The sequence below is a fragment of the Miscanthus floridulus genome, chromosome 7, assembly GCF_019320115.1.
Source record: "Miscanthus floridulus cultivar M001 chromosome 7, ASM1932011v1, whole genome shotgun sequence".
NCBI classification, from domain to species: domain Eukaryota; kingdom Viridiplantae; phylum Streptophyta; class Magnoliopsida; order Poales; family Poaceae; genus Miscanthus; species Miscanthus floridulus.
Window position 1 is genome coordinate 44,038,744 of NC_089586.1, and position 19,666 is coordinate 44,058,409.

Here is a 19,666-nt window from a genome sequence, read left to right on the forward strand (position 1 = left end):
GGGCCTGTTGCCTGAACCGGTATAAATCCTGTGTTATTGAGCGCTAGGCCACATCCGATCACAACGCATGGCAAAACTATAAACATTTACTTGTTGGCGACATTTCGCACCGATAATATGTATCCATAAAGCTAATTGTTAGCCGTTGATAACTAGATCCTTTAAATCTAAACGGGTCCAGCTAACTGTTAGTTAAATACCGATTAATAACCATATATCACTAGTTACCAAACCAACTAATAGCAACTGATAGTTAGCTAGCTAATATTTAGCTAGCAGCTAATAGATCCAAACAGGGGCTAAAGATGCACACACTTTGAAGACACATGCGCTTTCCCTCTACACACAAACAAACGTATGTGTACAGTTGGACACACTCGATCACCATCGAAGCACCCATTGTGGACAGAATCACATGAAGTTTTCCATTGGTGGTATCCTGGTAACATCATTGTTATTGACTTCCTGCCATCCCGGGGCCTAATCACTCAAAGATTAGCGGGGAGATTGGATGCTAAAGCAAGCTACTAAGCGTCGGGTTGCAATTCAAAAACAAACCAGGGGGTCATTTGTAACTTTCGAATCAACATTTCCCACGGAGACGGCAGACCTCAGGTGCGGTGGAAGTGCAGGAAGGAAGCACCGACGGTTCGCTCGTTTTCCGGCCTCGCCGTGGCGACCACGGGTGAGTGGGGATCCAACCGTTGGGGGCTCCGCATCAACGGTCCAGATGCCGCCGCGTGTCCTCCTCCTGGCTCGGAAGCAGCTTTTACCAGTGACCGGTGGGACACTGGGTCAGGGGGCAGGGGGCCCACATGTCACAGAGGACCGCGTCCGCGTGCGACAGCAGGCAGGCCCACCAGACGACCGTTGGCCTAGGTGTCGCTTTCCGGACACGTGTCCGTGTCCGATTCGCCGCTACACGCGTACGGCCCCACGGTAGGGAGCAGCCGCAGAGACACGGGGGCACGCCGGATCATCTGTGGCGCACAGGTTGCATTTAGTGCGTGGAAATGTGGGTTTCCCGAGGGCAAAACCGTGATTTTATTTGCTGCTGTGCACGAGCAGGTTTATTTAGAGCTGATTTGTGAAAAGATTTTACTCCGTACTTCTAAATGGGGGCTCGTACTTTTTTGTGACAAATTGGAGCTAGTTTCGTCTGCTTCAAATAGTTCGCTCAAAATAAGTGACGCGTTAAGATAGATCTCATACTTCATGTACAAATAACCTCACGACAAAATCATGTCATGTTAATCAAAAGCCACATCATTTTTTTTTCAAATATAATATCCTATTATAGCCCTGTTGGGATCCACCCCAACTAAAATTTAGCTAGTTAATTTTTTGCTAGTTAAATTTTAGCTATAGCAATTAGCTAGCTAAATTTTAGCTGAGGGTGTTTGGATCCTCTAGCTAAACTTTAGCTGAGAATAGTTTGGTCATTGATGCATTTTAGCTGGTTTTAGCGGTTGAAACAGCTAAAGAGACTGCGTACATTTTAGCCTCTGGTTAAAGTTTAACTGAGTTTAGCTATGGGCTATTTGGATCCACCACAACTAAATTTAGCTAGCTAAATTTCAGCTGGTGAATCCAAACAGGGCCTATGCAGCAGTCCCTCCATTTCAAATTAAGTTCACAAGTTTTGCTCTACCGCAACCAAATCTAACTTGAGGTCCTCTTTGGTTAGGAAAAATATATACTATCCTCGAACGATGAAAAAAAAGATATTAAAAGAAAATTATTAGAAAATACTAGGGTTTAACAAAAATAAAGCTTATATTTATATTAAAATTGGTTTCACGTACGTTGTGAACTAGCTCTATACCATCGCTTTGTCAGCGAGTCCGGCGAGGCTGGCGGCTGCCCTACGAGCAGAAGTGTGCGCGTTCGAGGAGCCAGGAAGCCAATATGGCCGAATGGCGCCGAGCCGTTCGCCATCGAAGAAGACGAGGGTGTCGCCGCCGTCCAGGAGCTCTGGACCAAGCTGGACATCTCCGTCGACGCTTTGTGAAAGAGGATATATAACAGCTCGTTAGTGATGGCAAGGGTGGCCAGGATGACCCCTTTGGCCCTGACTAAGCTTCCATACCTGCTGTTTGGTCGTAGAAAAGCAACATGGACCACTTCAGCCGCGATGGAAAGAGAATCATGGATTACCAGTTTGTTTGGTTCAATCGCTGGGCATTGCAGGGCACGAACGCGAATGCTTACTACCTAGGCTTGAGCGTGATCGACGCGCTGAAGGCAGACCGAGTTATGTGGTCTGTGGAACAAACGAGAACCAACGCAACTAATCAAGGCAGACCGAGTTTTCGTTTTTTTTCTTTTTTTGGTTCAATTGCTCCATCATGCAAGATGGCAAGGATGTGCAGTGACCGCGGACGCACACTGTCGTCAGCCGAGACGAGGCGACCGAGCTACCTATCATCTGACGTGGCTGAGAGAAAAGTAGGGAAAAAACTCGTCGCTGGTGACGACCACATCGCTGGTCCCGTGAAACGCTCATCGGTCTGTTGGCTGGGTCGTAAATGATCGTAAATTTTCAGTTAGAACAGTATTTTTCTCTTACACTAAACTATTCAGCAGTAATAATCTATGATCGTATACGATCGTTTCAGCCCTAATCGAACAGGCTGCGTCTCTGCTCTTCTGGCCCACGTTCATTAGCTGTGCGGGCGGAAAAGCTTTATTTATTTATTGTTTTATTCCTACACACCAGCTGGCGATTTACAGGTGTTGTTGAGGACACCCAAAGCCCGATCCTCGGGTGGGCGGTGGACATAGAATCGGCGACCAGGGGACTGTGGACGCGGTGGAGGCGGCTGCCATCGCCTTGGCCGTGAAATTAAATCAAAGGCAATTACTACTTTGTGCACTTAAATCTACAAATTTGATTTATTTGTTATCTTCTTTAAATTAATGGCAACTAAAAAGAAGCCTAGAAGTGCTAATGGTACTTTTCAATCAACCATTGTAGCAAAGTTCCCAAAACAATATACTTTTAAAATTTTGCTACAGGGTATAGACATGTTAAAATTTAAAAAATGGTCAAAAGTTATGCTTTACAAACTTTGTCACTACTAGTATCTAAAATGTCTTGTGTGCTATTTGTGTGAGTATCTTTCGTGCTTTGTTTTGAATGAGAGAACCTGTGCAAATTACGAGCATTTATGTTTGGTGTTCACATGTAAAAAAAAACAAGGGTGTGTATCTTGTGTTATAAACAGAGTCTTAGAGAAGAATCGGATCTTTTTAACTTTTGGGAGCTGTGACTTGAAGGTTCACTTCCTTGTGATCAAATCAAAACAAAAGGAAAAGAAATGTAGTGGTGCTGAGCAACTCTTACGCTTGGTGTAGGTGTACGGGGTGATTAGCCTAACGTACGTCATGCTTTCCCTGATGAGTCACGAATGCTTTTTTAGGGCAAATGAGGGAGTCAGAAGGATTGGCTATAGTTTTTTAATTTGCATGTGGACCGGCCACAAAATATGATTTACTCCCTCTGTGTCGTTTTTTTCGTACCGTAAGTTTGACTAGATTTATAGAAAATACATGCAACATTTGTATCTCCAAATAAATCTATTATGAAAATTGATTCAACGATCTATCTAATGATATTAATTATGTACCATAAATATTGATATTTTTATATAAAATTAGTTAAAGTTATTTCTCGAAAAGCGAGAACAACAAGGGAGTACATCGACTCATCGTCAGGCAGTTACAACCGACGACGACACAGGAGGACGGAGCTCGATCGGCAGGTACAGTGTTGTTTGTGTGTAAAATGTGATTTCTCATCGACTCATCGCTGCCGACGCGAGCGAGCTAGCAAACGAGGATCGATCTCAAACCTTTTCTTTTTCTTACAATACCGTAAGTCTGTAACGCATATTGAGTCTATCTCAACCGTAGTGATCAGCTTACCGCCATCGTTTAGCTTTCATGGCGAATGCTTTGCCGCTACTGCTCTTTTCCCGGCGGATGCTTGATCACCGTTAGATTCTTTGGCAGACGCTTTTGCCGCTGATGTCGCTTTGATCCCCTATTCCCCTCCTTGACGGATGTTTTGTTGTCGAGAGTGCGTTGGCCCCTCCTCTTACAGATGCTTTGCCGTTGAGGTTGCTTTCGTCTACTTCGACAAATGCTTTGTTGCCGACATTGCTAGATGCTCGTCTCATTTTACTTAGGTGGATACTTTGCCACAGCGGCTATATCTCTTCTGTGGCAGCCATAGTGTTGATGATCTTTCCTCTCACAAGCTCAGTAGGGTTTTATAGCTGAGGATCCCTTTCTTGTCGCTCCCTTTTTTTATTTTGCTGCTTTAGTTTCTTCCGAATCGTTTAATGAGAGCTCTCTTGTAGCTGTGTTGTGTAATTTTCTTCTTTTAAATGAAACACGTGTCCTAACACGTTCGTGAGAAAAAAAATAGCGGATACACCTCGATTCAATCCTACTATGCATGTTTTATGTTTACGTGAGTCGTAAACGTATACTACTACTTTGTTCTTTCCACGTAGTTCTCCCCGTCCTATCGGTATCAGCTCTTCTTTGCAGCCAAGTGACCTATGCATGCATGGTTTCCTTTTGCTTTTGGATAAAACCCATGAGCTGCAAATCATTGGGGGGTACGGTGTACCAAAGACGATGAGGTAGCTGGGGATGGGTGGCACAGGAGAGAGGAGAGGGCACCCTCTCTTTATTATATTTTTAATACTTTAGTCTCAGTGACAGAGCTAGTGGTGGGGCTACCCCCTACTGATTCTGGGCACGTGGAGCCTCCCTAAGCTCTTTCTTAAAATTTTATGCATATATGTATTAGGTAGGAGGGGCTAAGGTTAAAAGAAAATAAAAAAAACATCTATTCTTTTGTTCAGCCCCTCCTAAATTTTTTTCTGGCTTCGTCACTGTTTAGTCTCTATCAAAGACTCCATTTTTTTTTCTTTTACTCCTTTGTTTCTCTCATGCTGCTTTTTTTTCTTCTTTTAGGTGGGGCAATCTCTTTCGTTAGTTGTTACTGTCACACTTTCTTTTAGAAAGGGGAAACAAAAGGAAGCAGGGAGGGGGGAAACCAAATGTTGCTTTCATTCATGTTGTTGTGTTCTTGTGTGCTAGTATCAGGCTCTAGGATGCATGGTGCATGTAGCAAATGTAGTGGAGAAATTAGTTAGACCCATGGGGAAATTAATTAAGAGAAGTGGCTGGCCTTGTTAGTTGGCTGATCTATAGGGGCTAGCTAGATGGGGAAACTGTATTTCATTTTTTTTTCGAACTGCAATTTTGTCCGTATTTCATTAAGAGGATGGAGAAAATTGTATTCCATGTTTGCAAATAAGTCGTTAGCTACATTTCATGTGATCTACTTGATGGACTTCTCCTCAAGTTTGATCCATTTGATAAGACATTAGTGATTTTATTATCTAATAATCTTTAAATTTAGGATATATTAGCTAGTCAAGCTCAGAAAATTAATATTGATGAGAAGTCGGCAAGGTTCTACTCAATTTTGCTTGCACTGTAAGGTGACAGGAACTGCTGGGTTGCCAGCCTATCCGAAAATGACAATGGTTTATATAGGATTTAAAAAAATACTAATAACTTTTTCTTTCTTTTTGTAGTTTTCTTGCAAAAACAGGTAACAATTGTTTATTTGGCAGTTAGGGAAATCAGATCAAATTAAATATCTAGGTTTCCAAGCGTGATCAAAACATTATTCTCTACTTTAAGTTTTGATGAAGATTGAACACGTGGAGATGAACTTCAAATAAAATCTAGGAGTAGTACTTTATTTCCAAAATTAAAAATGCAAGCCAGCTGGCCATTACACGTCGTAAACGAGGGTGCTAATTAAGCTACTATCACCAATATCAATATGTCACTACCTACTGCAGGTTAAAACATCCACTTCTCATGTCACAATCCACACATGGAGAAGGAAGACTAGCAAAGTGCCATTTTATTATATATTTTAGTACAACAAACTGAATTTTAGCAAACATCACCATAATTCCCTGCAAAATTCCTACTTTTTTATTGCCTAATAACTGATGCGAAAGCAATATGATTTGGACAAACATATTAACATGGGGGGGGGGGGGGGGGGGGGGGGGGGGGGGGGGGGATCAGTCCTTATAGCTGATGTCCACTTCACTAGCTTGTCAACACATGAAAAAGATCAAACAAGATGTAAAATTGCTCTCAACAACAAAAGGATTTAGAAACCGCGATTTGCGGCGAGAAATGGACTTGTCATTAGAATACATCAAGCAACATGCCCTACTTAACACTTATTCAGTGAACAACTTGAACTCTCTGTTTTCTGCAAAACTGCACACGTACACATGTGCATACAACAAGTTGTTGTGGTCAAGTCGTCGAAGAGGAGTTGGAAGATGAGATGCATTTTCTCCTAAGAGGCCCCATTTTGGAGAGTTGGGAGCATGGTGTTTGGCCAATTTGGTGGGAAAAGGTTGGTTCGTTACAGAAGAAATCAACCAAGGAGGCAAAGAATTAGGAAGTTGTTCACTAGGAGCCAAAAATACAGCTGGAGAAAGAAAAGCTACAAAATTCCGAATCATTTTGTCCTCTGGTGTAGCTTGATGTTGATACACACAAGTGCAACAGGTTACAGTTTACTACGAGACTACGTATGTGGTGTAAATAAACTTAAAGATCTTGTCCCACATTGAATCTATGAAAACAGATCAAAGTTGTTAAATTGGGCGGGGCAAATTATAACTAACCCGAAGGGTAAATAAACTTAAAGATCTTGTCCCACATTGAACCTTCAGTTTGCAAAATAAGAATCCTACATACACGATGTGGTGTTTGCAGAATTCAAGATGATCTTCCAACAATTCTTTAAGGGTCCTACGAAAAAGACAAGACTAGAATATACTACAATTGAAAATGGGTTCACCTCACCAAACCTGGCAACAACCATAACAGAAGAGACCCTACAGTCCTACACTACAATACAAGCAACCAATTTGCAGCAGCCCTGGCTGCTTTCAGGGAAGACCACATGTTTCTGGAGTTGCAGAAAGGACAAGGAACTTGTACCCAAATATAAAAGAAAAACAAAAAGAAAGGACAAGGAGCTGTTCTGAACAGCAATTCAAGCCACTGTTCTGCCTAAAGCTTTTGCAGTTCAACATCCATGCTTCAACTTCAACTTTAACTTGCGTGCTGCAGGCAACTGCAGAATACACTCTCAAGGAACCATAAAACTATACACGAAATGTCAGCTGGCAGGGCCAAAATGCTGACCACTTGGAGAAATTCAAAGTGCAACTAGCTTCTTTAGTTGAATTCAATCAAGGTTGGAATATTTGGGGGTTCTGTTTGTTTGCTGATGTTTTTTTTACGGCCGATAAGCCGGCTGATGCTGTTTTATTATGAGAGAAAAACGTTGTATCATGGCTAATAAGTTCAAGTGAACCAGGCCCCGGGGGCCATCTTCATTTGGTTTTTGCCTCGGTGCACTTGTGCAGATTTTATGGGTCAAGGAACTGTGGCTAAATTATGGTTTTGTCTAATCGTAATTTGTGGTGCTCCAAACCTTCATAAATCCCATGTGACACTAAACAGCCACTTGAAGTCAATAAGATTGCTTTCCCAATTTTGGTGGCACAGAGATCCTGCAAGTCTGCAATACTATAAAGGAGTTGAAAGTAACTGCCATATATGAGGTGGGACCTACATGCCCTCAATAACTTTTTGATTTTATGTGGTATACTCCCTTCGTTTCAAAATAATTGTATCTCGTTTCTTGAGTTGTCAAACTATTTTAAGTTTGATCAAATATATATAAAAATATATTAATATTTAAAATGCGGAATAATGTTACACCCGGTTTTAAGAACAAAATCAGATGGACATCGTATGTATGCCAAAATCAGTTTTCACACATACAATGACGCCATAAATAAGTAATAGAACAGTGTTATTAAACAAAGAAATATATTTTATATTACAAATAGACATAAGGGTCTTACATCAAGGCACAAGCGGAACACCTAATCTTGCAGTGGATCTACATGTGATAGATAAGTATCATTAGACTAATGGAATTTTTTTCTTAATAAACATATATTAGGAGATACAAATATTGATAATATTTTCTATGAATCTAGTCAAACTTTAAATAATTTTACTCCACAAAAAGCTAGATGCGTAGTTATCTTAATATGGAGGGTAGAATGTTGGCCAGTACAAATCATACTAAAATAACTTAGGAGATGAGCCCGAATATGGCTTCCAGAATGATGGTTGGGAGTTGGGACGAGTGACGGGTTACGTCATATATGCTCAAGAAGCCTAGGGATGATGATGATGTCCGCCGCCGCTTCTCTACGCTTCAATCTTTTGCTGTTTTTGTGTGATTCTACTCATATAGAACATGTGTAACTAGGGAAAACCATGTTATGGTATTCATGTTGTATAACTTCGGCACCATCATGAGAAGCAAGTGATCGCATAATGTTGGCTGAGACTACCACAATTTACTTATTATGGATTTCCGTGCGTGACACTCGTGTACGAAACACCGACACAGTAATCATATTGCCTTTAGTCATCTAACTAAATCGGGAGCCTAGATGCTTTTTAAGTAAAGTCTTACGATTTTCTTCGTCGTTGAACTTTTCTTACTAAGATTTTTACTCTGATTTTTCATCTTGTCTATCGGCCCATGCACCCAGCTGAGCTCTTTGTCAGTTGGGCTGCTATTAGGTTTCTTAGTGAAACAGAAACATTTTTTGTCCAATCTTCTTCAGTTCCAGGATGAACTAATTCCATGCATTTGAAACTCAAAAAAAAACGGCATTTGAATAGCTAAACGTTTTCTCATCTATCTCAACCACATAACAGAAAGCTTACAAATTAACTGAGCGCATGAAATGTTTTCCAGCCTTAATGGTTATTGATCATCAATCCAACAATATTTTGAGCCTCAGCCTCACTATTTATTGAATATAAGAATCTAGATCGAATTTGGTTCAACTTGGGATATGGATTGAGCATGGAGAAAGTTACAATGCTTTGGATATGCCATTTCTACTCTCTGCTGCTGCCGCCATGGAACTTGAAGCTGGCAGAGGCCATGGTGCGCCAGCCATTACAGCCTCGATCTCCCAGGTCTCTCGAGGGCAGTTTGTGAGGTTCCGGCAACCTTGAGCCGTCACATACTACCAAAAAAAAAAGAAAATTGTTAGTGTGCAAAAGGAAGAGGATGAACACTTTATATAATGGGGAATTGAAGTGAGCAGAAACTAAGTAAACAAAAATGAAAATTGCAATAGAATATCATGGAAGGGCAGGTCTAGTGCAGTGGTGAGAGCTCTCATTGAGTCACCAGGTCGTGGGTTCGAAGCAGCCTCTCCGCAGATTTTGCGGGAAAAATGCTTGTCTCGGTTTATCCCTTCCCCAGACCCCACTCATGCGGGAGCCTCTGGCACTGGGTCTGCCCTTTTTGCAATAGAATATCATGCTGCTCTTCAACCCATTACCATAATGTGAGATACAAGATCCCTGGAAACAATTGTCTAAGTATGATCATTGGTCAGATCCATAACCCTGATGCCAACTACTTGGAGTAACTATAAGAGAACTAAATGGAACTGGTGGTAATAGCCAAATGTATCTTTTTACTGTTCAGCTAATAGAAGTACCTTTTGATTTTACTGTAATCCATGCCATAGCACAAAAACAATGCAAGGTTGCTTGCAAGAAAAGGCTTACCAAATTGCGAACACACATTATATCAGTTTTGTGTTTCTTATATTCAAGGTGTTCCAGTAAAAAATATTTGATTTATTGCTTAGCTACTGCAAAACGACATATTGTGGAATAACCACGTAATTATAAAAAGGGGTAACCAGGACATACCACATCGCTTTCAATGCGAACGCCACCAAAGCTTTTATACTTTTCAACCTCTTGCCAGTTGAAGAACTTTGAGGAAATTGGATCATCCCTTGTTTTAGTCAGCAAAGCATCAATGAAATAGCAGCCTGGCTCCACTGTGATAACCTGATCCAGATCACAGAAGCTCAAAGATTTCATATTACTGTATTAAGAAGAAGATACTGAGCATGTTCGGCACTGGTTGCTGTGTGCTGCAGCTGTCCTGCAATTCTCCCTCACAAAAAGTACTGTATCAGCAGCAGCAGCAGCAGCAGCAGAAACACAGTAACTATTTTCTTGTTCCAACGGTACAACTTTTTTTCCTTCAATGAAGGTAAGTATACCAAATAATGCCACTCAATCAAATATTTGCACGCATATAGGGAAGCGCTTTTACCTAGTTACATTTCAATATTATCATTCCAAACTTTCTACTGAGCAGCTATTTCATGAACACCAGATAGCGCAAGCACAATGGATAACTGAGACCTCATGATTGTTTATGAAGAATTGAACATGAGAAATTAATGAATCATGTAGCCAGGTGATGATATGTCAAATGTGCATGATGTTGCACAATCAACATGAGGCTACCCAAGATAAGTGTACAAAGAGCAGAGCAGAATACAGAAAAAATTGGCAAGGGGGTTGTCTGGGAAGCAATCAGACGGCGGCACCACATCTCATTCCCAATCATGAATTCATGACGAAGCATATAATGTAGCAGCATTCTGCTATTCCTCTTTACTGCTAGATGTTAAATTTGTGGCACAAGTAAACTAACCATTCCTTCTTTCAGTTCTCGTGTGGTCCGCAAGGAGCTCAGTCCTGGATCCTTGGGCCTCTCCAATCCCTAAATTAGGAACAAGCGTTACTCTCAATTGAAAGCAGAAAACAAATGTAAACAGTGTAATAGTCTAATGAAGAGTGGACAGACCTCAGGGTAGCCTCCTGGATCATGGGTATCGATCCCAAGTAAGTGGCCAAGACCATGAGGCATGAAAACAGCCCCTAACCTTTGTGCCATCATATCATCAACATCCCTGTAGAAAAATGGTTGTCAAGGAACACTAATCAGAAAAATAGCTTCGTGGGTTGAAGTTTGGTAGTCACAGTGAAAAGTTATGCACCCTTGGACAATTTGTTCCTTCCTGAGAGATTCAAGTATTGCCTGTTCTGCTAATCTGCAAGAGAGAGAAAGAGATGATCTATGCTTGAACCATATAGAAGAAAACAATGTGATCTGGGTAAATAAGCTAATACAGGGGTTGTTTTGGATATAGTCTGTTTTGCAAAAACCATCATCCTTAAAACTTGTTTCGGCATAACAACCACTAGATCTCCGTTTGGATAGCACAGCAAAGTCAGGTACACGTAAATCTGATTCTCCGTAAAAGTAGAAAACTGTGTTTTATCAAAATTGATTGCAACTGGTTTTTAACAAAACCGGTGTCAAAACATCGTGCTCACGCACATGCCGCTGGCTGTAGAATCAAGATCATACGACAGAAGGTCATGTGCTGCCTTCTTTCAGTCGAGTGTCGTGTTGCCATTGCTCATCATTGGAAATTTGTGAAAAGACGAGACACAGACATAAGTTCAAGGCATTCGGTTTATTATATCCAAACAGAGAATTATATAAACATGTGGTTAACCGAGTAACAACCTGAAATTCATTTTTCCTATAAACTCTCCTAAAACATGTTTTGCAAAAACTGGTCTTTATTTTTGAGATCCAAACAACCACTAAGCAATGTGATCTGGGTGAATAAGCAACTTCAGAAGCTGGAGCATGCTCAACAATGGAACAAGACCTGGAGGTGCTCAAGGTGGTGGCACTGAACTTTCACCAGCAGATCCGTGTGGATGGGAGGCTGGATGAGCAGGAGAACATTGTCAACTAAGTAGCTTCTGCAGTTGGTGATGCTGTTAATATCATTAGTCATTACAGCCTGTGTGTGCTGTGAGCATTGGCTGATGGACCTATAACCTCTCTTAAGTCACTCTAGTGTAGAGTAGTTTCTAGATTCCATTTGCTTTTCATGGATGCGTGCGCCAGCGCCTGCCCGTGATGTCTAACTTGTCTGCGATATTGTTAGACTTTTTTGCTGGGCACACATTCTAAGCCCTGGGTGCTTAGTTGTCCAGGTGTCATATGCGGTTTCTGCGGTGTCGTATCTTAAACATCGTTGCGTTGCTGATTGGTAATGAAATTAGGGTTTCCCATTGTGAAAAAAAAACATCAAGCCAAGGTCCTGAAAACGCTTTAAAATAGATCTAAGCTGATAACAGTCACATTAAGCATCCAAAAAGTCAGGCCAATTACGAATACTAATGCCATGACCCAGGAATGTGTGCAGCAAGGAGCAGCAGACGGTGGTGCAGTTGCCCCCACTTGGTGAGGTCAGGCTGCTTGGATTCAGGGGCATCTAAAGTATGCCTATGACAAGTAAATAGTCTATGCATTAAATAGATGCATCTTGCAAATTAAATGACTCTCCAGGAATAATGTGGTGTTTGTTTTAAATTGCATATCCGTTGGGCGTACCCAGTGCAGAGAGCTCCCGCTCTGTGCGGGGTCTGGGGAAGGGTGTCGGTGGCAAGCCTTACCCTCGTCTGTGTAATGCGAGGAGACCGCAACTCGAACCCGGGACCTTCCGGTCACAGGCGGTAAGACTCTACCGCTTGCACCAGGCCCGCCCTTCTAAATTGCATATCCGTTATGTTTCAATAATTTCTTACTTGTGCATATCCATCCAATTAACTCCAGGATGCATGTGTGATATAACAGCATTATGAGCCTTAAGCACAGCCTGTAAAAAATGTAAATTGCTTTAGTAATCAGAAAGGTGTGGATCAAGCTCAAAAAGAACAAAGCTGGGAACATGTGTTTCTAAGTACCATACAATAAACAGTATTAAATGGATTTTTACAATAGGTACTTACATTGTATATTATTATCTGACTGCTGTTGAATTTCCCATTTATCTGAAAGCATGTAAATTCATTAGATTGGAAATACTAAACAAATGTTGTAGTAAGACGTGATAAACAAAACCATGTTGGTTTAAATCAAGGGCTGTGTAAATGAAAGGTATAATCAGATTCCAAAAATATGTCACAAACAAAGGATTAAAGCTAAAGATTTGTGCCTCTGACAGATGCCAGCAGGATTATAACCCTCAAACAAATGATTGAAGTAAAAAAAAATAAACCTGGTAGAACCCAGTTGAACCTATACAATGTATATATTACATCATAAGCTTGATTTTGCTCAGTACCAATAATCTGATGACAAAGAACAGAAAAACAAACAAATAAAGGTAGAGAAAAGGAGTGCTAGTGATACTGTTATTGAGCAACCATACTCCATGTGACAACAGTAGGGAAAAAAGTGCTCTATGTGATGTGATAACAAAAGACTAGTAAGACTCGTACAGAAGGGGAAACAGAAACACATGTCCTGTAGTCTCAAGAAGCTACACTATAAACAATGGTCTAACATGAAAGGCTAAGATAAACGTATAATAGAAGCCATTCCAGGCGTTGTAGCACTGAAAGGATCTCTCTTCTGTGCATTTAATTCAAGATCTAAGACCATGTAAAAAAACATGGTAGGTGCCCCCTATGCCCTACCATTGATCTTATAATAAAAACTACATCCTGAAGCTGATGACACATAAAAAACAGTTTATAGCACAATACACAATGCAGTGGTGTCAATTCTTTTAACAGGGAAAAAGGAACAAATAAGTCCAAATAGTAGACACTGAAATTTGGGACACTTAGATGTCCGATCTTTGAAGTACTTACAGGGTATGAGCATGTGATATCAGATCCATAGAAATGGTATTCAGCTCCCATATCCATTAATGCCATGTCCCCATCATTCAAAATCTGAAAACATTTGAGACAATCAGACAGCATGTACTAAAGAGCAAACTTGGAAATGTAAGCTCCAAGAGGGAACACAAGTTAAAGCTCCCTCAAAAAAGAAAAGCACATGCACGGTCACACAAATAAAAGGAGCGGTGAACAGCATATCATCCACGCAAACAGACTCAATTGTTTAGATGTCTTTTATTGGATTTTATCTTGTAACCCCACTTAACTACACAGAATTAAGTTGCCACTTAGCCATAAATTTTCTGTTTGACTGAATAGCCTGTTGGGAAGTTCTGTTGCGCTTCTAGATGCTTTTTCTTTATTTTTATTTATATGTATGTCTTAATACCGCAGTAGGGGAAACTGTATTTCCCTAAAAATAATTTGTTGTAAATTCAGGATCTGACATTGCAGTGGCTTTCTCATGCTCTTTTGGGACACCAGTACATGTAAATTGGACCACGTTACTAACCAATATTATGGTGTCATTAATACATTTGATCTTGATGCCTCCCCAGTTGCAAATTCTACATTCAAAGGTTTCCTAACCTTTCCATTATCGTGCATATGTTCATGTCAAGCGCTTCAATACTGAAAATGAACATATATTTTCTACAAACTAACTAGTGAGAACATATCAGACACCACTTGGTATATTAAAAACATAGGTGAAGGCAATGGAAATCAATAGGTTGATTAGGTTGCAATAGGCAGTGTACATATATAGGCAAGGAGGACCCTGGGCTGGTTTATAGAATCATGACCACCGTAGGATCTCTTGCCTAATACAATATCAATCAACCTATAATTAACCATAATGGGCCAATGGCCCATGCATCTATATGCAGTTGTCTAACAATAGGGTATCAATTAAGCTAAATGCCAACCAAGTTACTTTCCTCGTATCATTGCTTCAAGTACTCAACTACTCCAATGAGTGCTATGAGCACAGATATCAGATAGGGAAGAGAAAATTGCTCCATAGTACTTAGCAAATTACAGCTAACAAAGAGCAAGTAAACTATATTGCTTCGATTCAAACAAACACCGGCTCAAGTAGATGGGATTATAAGAATTCCAAAATCCATGGTATTTGAGTGTTTGAAGGATCAAGTTTCATTTTCTGAGTATGAAAAGAAATGCAACTCAACTCCAGGTAAAGAAAAAGCCATAAAAGATCAAGTACCCTCCTACCCGGTCATTTGGAGCTGCCGCATGTCCATAATGTAGAACAGCACTGCAAAGGGCAGAACAATTATATGTACCAGATAGTCCAACAAATGTAACAAAATTCCATGTGTAAAGATTAGTCTTCTAATCCTGAAAGCCAAAGTTCCAGTTTCCAAGATAACAGATTCGCGACAGATCCTGATGAATGTCACATGGTTTATTTCTTACAGAAAGTAATCATACGGAACTTTATATGTTTCCTCGAATAATTCAGCAAATTATGACAGATACCCCACTTAAAATAAGTGACCGCTAAAAAGAGACCTCACATTCTCCAAAGAAAAAGAAAGGAAAACTTACTGAAATTTTAGTAGTTGATTTCTGATGTTAAAATGGCTTTATACGAAAAAAAGGCTATATGCTATCAGTAGAAATCTGTGCTCTTGAACAGGATGAAGAAATTGTTATCTGAACTATAAACAGAAATAGCAAGTGAAACAATAACAGAAAGTGATATAAGATTTGATGGTCCATGCACACCCCCAATTTCCATAGTAGTTAGGCATAAGTAAAGCCACATTTTACAGACAATGTCATGCATTCTCACCTATTATCTCCAGTAGCACATATACATGTATAAGAGCAATGTCGGCAACCTCCATACATATAAACATGGTGAAGGAAGATACTTTCTAACTGATATTCCTTCATGCCTGGCCTTGCTCGTCTCATAACCTGGTAAAGTGAAAGGGAAATCAGATCATTTTAGTGTATCTCTTTTTATTTTTGAACGGGTTTTAGTGTATCTCTAGAAAACAGTAACTTTATAACGTGTTTGGTAATCATAATACTCAAAGTATGGGCTCTCTCTTTTGGGGGGATTCTATGAACTGATGACTGGCTGAGATAGTGCTTCCCTTGCGAGCGTGAGTGGTCGTACTGCTGAAAATTTCTGTGCAGAGGGAAGTTAAAACCTGGTGCCATAAGGTGGCCAGATGTTTTACTTTATTTTAGACCTTGTAACAGAACATTACAAATAGTTGTTCTACTTATTCAGTAACCTAATTAATACCTTTAGGGCTCCTTTGGATACACCCATTCCCGGGATTGTAGGGGATTGAGGGGGAAATGCTCTAATTTCCCATAGATCCCCTCCAATCCCCATGGGGAATGATATATCCAAAAGAGCCCTTATTGTACTTCCACAACCCAAGGAGATAGGAAAAGGAATAGCAACTCTTGGACCAAGACTAGCCCTAGCAAAATTAAACAAACACCATCGAATTCCAACTATTTTTTTTAACACAAATTGAATTCCAACTAATGACATCTGGGAAGTTGGGGATACAATAGCAAGCTAGAAAAAGTGCTCTGTTTCCCCTCCTAATTCCAACTATTTGCCTGATATATTGCGACTTTAGGAGCGATAGTTCGAAACTTTGAATGTGGTTTGAGCTGTGTGGTGTGGCGGTTTGGATCTCTCTCTTTTTCTTTCTTTCTTGTCTCCTCTCTCCATGTTTTCTGTCTTCTAGGCACTTCGCATGCTGGTCGGTTTCCTGTTTCTTTGTACTACTATACTTTTGTGGGTCGTTTCCCCTCCTCTTAATGAAACACGTGCATAGCACGTTCTCTAAAAAGGAAAAAGTGCTCCATTGGGAAGAAGTGGAGCTAGGCAGCACCTAGGCTCTAGCTGGAGCAAGATTGATTCACCTAGCACCTAGACATTTATTCTAGGTGTTTTTCCTATATTCTCCACTTTTCAATGTAAACATTCCAAAGGTGTTACAGCCTAGAAACATTGCCTAGATGTAATCTAAACACCGATGATGATGAAATAAAAGAGTAGATAGGAATTTTTATACCTCAATGTGAGCTTCAGAACTGACATCATTAGCATACTGGATGAGAGCAAGCTCCAGATCAGATTTAATCACACGGCATTCGGTTAAAATTGGATGAAGTGTAATTAAATCAGTATCAAACTTCTCCATCCCCTAGCATGGAATAAAAACATTGTAAATCAAATGCACAAAATCATAAGATAAAGTGTAAGATAGACGAATTATTTTGATAATTAAAGACATCTATCAGATAACACAGTATGTACCTCATTTTAAGAAATAGTTTTTGATAAATCTGATAAAATTAGTAATGCATGAAAAAATGGAATGTATGTTGCCTAACACTTAAAAGTTACATAATTAACAAGCATAACTTGTTTGGCAGTGCAGATAATCACACATCATGCACCTCAAAACTAGCAGGCTTTGAGAAATTTCCAGAGTCAGTATTCATTCCATGTAGCAGAAACAGAAGAGGCTTTCCATGGTCCCCGAAACGATCTTGCACAACCTGTGCAATCTCATCAACATAGAAGACCATATCGACCTTGTATGTATCCTGCACATATTCATGAAAGAATATATTACACTAATTCAGAATGTAGCATAACTAATAAAGAATCAAATACTCAGAAGAGGAAAATACCCTGAAGTACGACAAAGGTTTTATTTCACCCATCCAAACAGCATAGTCAGCTGGCAATCTTGGAGCCAACAAAATTGACTGTCCAGAGGCGATGTCCTTTGACAACAATCAAAAGAAAAATCAGTACATGACAAGCAGAAAGAGGAGTCATCAACATGACATGACCCTGCGATGAGTATTGTTAATAGGAACAGTTGTCATGTAGTGACTAAGCCATCAACAAATATAAGCAGTAATAATATCACCAGACTTAAGATATATGCCAAGATGTTAAGTGATTCTATGACTTTCATATATTATCAGCCCTATAGTTAAACAGGCTCTGAATGCTGAAAGCCTGGTTTGGTGCTGTATTGACTGAAACCGGATCCACTTATATTTAGGAAAATGGGGTGAAACAAAAGGAAGAGAGCTCACAATTGCGCTATAGAACCCTGGTTCCCGCACTCCAAAGAGATAGGCGAAGTAGCTCTCCTGCCTGCAACATTGGCCGATTTATGTCTCAACATGAACATACAAAAATACCGGCAAAACAACACTTGGGGTTCAGCACGAGTACCTGAAGAGCTCGAGGTGATCGGTGCAGTACCGCGTCTTCTCCTCCCCGCCCTTCACATAACGAATAACCGAAAACACTCCAAAAGTAAGTAGGCGCGACGATCAATCAGATCAGTAAATCCGAGGAGAGAGATAAAAAGGGGAGTGCCGAGTGGGAGTGGAACAGACCTGGAGGAGGACGAGGCCGTGGAGCGGGCGGGCGGAGGCGGAGAGGTGGCCGCGGAGCGCGGCGACGAGTCGGTCGCGGTTGCCGGCGTGGAGCTCCATAGGCACCACCGGCGAGGCGAGGGAGGAAGTGGGGGAGGCCGCCATGGTTGGGAACCGCACTCCAAAGCTTGGCTGGGGTTGTAATTTATTGGAGAAGAGGTTGTGTGGGCCAAGTAACGCAACTCAAGAAAGCAAGCCCAATAAATGGAATTCGAATTGATTGAGCTAAACCATTGTAGGCTTGCCTTTTTGTTCGAGAAGCTCTGTTCGGCCCAATACCCGCGAATGAATAGGGTCTGTTTTTTTCTTTTTGATAGGCACTAAAAAAACTTCCTCACGTCTGATATATCTAAAAGAAAATAAAAACTAGTACAAAAGAGAAACAACAAGATACAAAACAATCTATGAAAAACAAGAGTACATCAAAGGTCAGATCAGTCGGCCTTCTTCCTTTGATCGCCACTGCTTGCCAGAACTTGAAGATCGCACTAAAAGAACAACAAAGAAAAGGGACACCTTCAAACACCCTTGTCAAATAAGGCTCAAGATTGCAAAGCCAATCACCATTGGTAACAAGATTAGTACCCACTAAAAGAACATCGGTTGGAAAAACCCTCCAAAAAATGAAGGTTTACAATCCTTCACCACCAGAACAGAGTGTTCAAGATGTGCCTTGTTGTTGAACATACCAAAAGAAGATCCCGATATTGAAGCATCGAAAGCCAACCAATTGTTTCTTCTGACCAAATACCAAAATCTAAAGAGAATCAATAGATCTGATGGACCAAACTCTCATGAGGCCTTCGCCAACGCCAGATCAAACGTCGTCGAGGTAGGCTTTATTCGAAAGCACCATCGTCGCATCCACCTTGTCGATGAAACTACAAACCAAACCCTAGATGAACAAGGATCAGTAAACCTAACTTAAAACTACAAAGGGGAAGGGGTCGGGTCCCCGTTCCTCTGACCACCAACGAGGTCCCCAGTTAGGAGAGAGGAGGGGGACCGACGTGGTGTAACGTGGGAAGGCAGAGGCGGTAGCGGTGATTGTGAGATAATTTGCGTGCATGTCCAATAGAGATGGCAATGGAGACCCGATCCCCGATTCCCCGCGGAGAATTCCTCTATTAAGGGACGGGGATGTGGGCGATTTAATCCCCATGGGGATTCAAATGGGGAAAATATAGTCCCCATTGGGTTCGCGGGGATGGGGAATAGCTTAGTATAAATATCAAATTAAACCCTAAAGCAGATGTCTCTTGTAATATGACCTTGTTCAATTATATTAATTTGACAACATGAATTTTCTTTTGCTCCGTCCCAAGAAGAATATCGTTATAGGCTTCATGCTATTCAAACTTTCTCAAGTTTAACTAGGTTTGTGGAAAATATTAGTGACATCTATATCTCTGGATAAGTTTATTAATAAAATATATTTAGGATTCATCTAATG

General features: G+C 40.7%; 1 protein-coding gene across 2 annotated transcripts; it reads right to left on the reverse strand.

Moving 5' to 3' along the window:
* Positions 1-8,901: 8,901 nt before the first annotated feature.
* On the reverse strand, positions 8,902-18,383 carry LOC136463124 (uncharacterized). Of its 2 annotated transcripts, XM_066462154.1 has the most exons (17): positions 18,175-18,383; positions 18,008-18,057; positions 17,866-17,926; positions 17,449-17,544; positions 17,212-17,361; positions 16,824-16,955; positions 15,569-15,696; positions 14,986-15,028; positions 13,720-13,803; positions 12,853-12,894; positions 12,649-12,719; positions 11,037-11,090; positions 10,844-10,949; positions 10,691-10,759; positions 9,889-10,032; positions 9,356-9,531; positions 9,053-9,188 (listed from the first exon to the last, which is right to left on the reverse strand). In XM_066462154.1, the coding sequence occupies exons 1-17, from the start codon at positions 18,316-18,318 to the stop codon at positions 9,182-9,184; spliced, it is 1,557 nt and encodes a 518-aa protein (XP_066318251.1). In that variant the 5' UTR covers positions 18,319-18,383; the 3' UTR covers positions 9,053-9,181. The 2 variants fall into 2 exon arrangements, with proteins under 2 accessions (XP_066318252.1, XP_066318251.1); XM_066462155.1 differs by lacking the exon at positions 9,356-9,531 and having other exon boundaries at positions 8,902-9,188; positions 18,175-18,374.
* Positions 18,384-19,666: the final 1,283 nt, after the last annotated feature.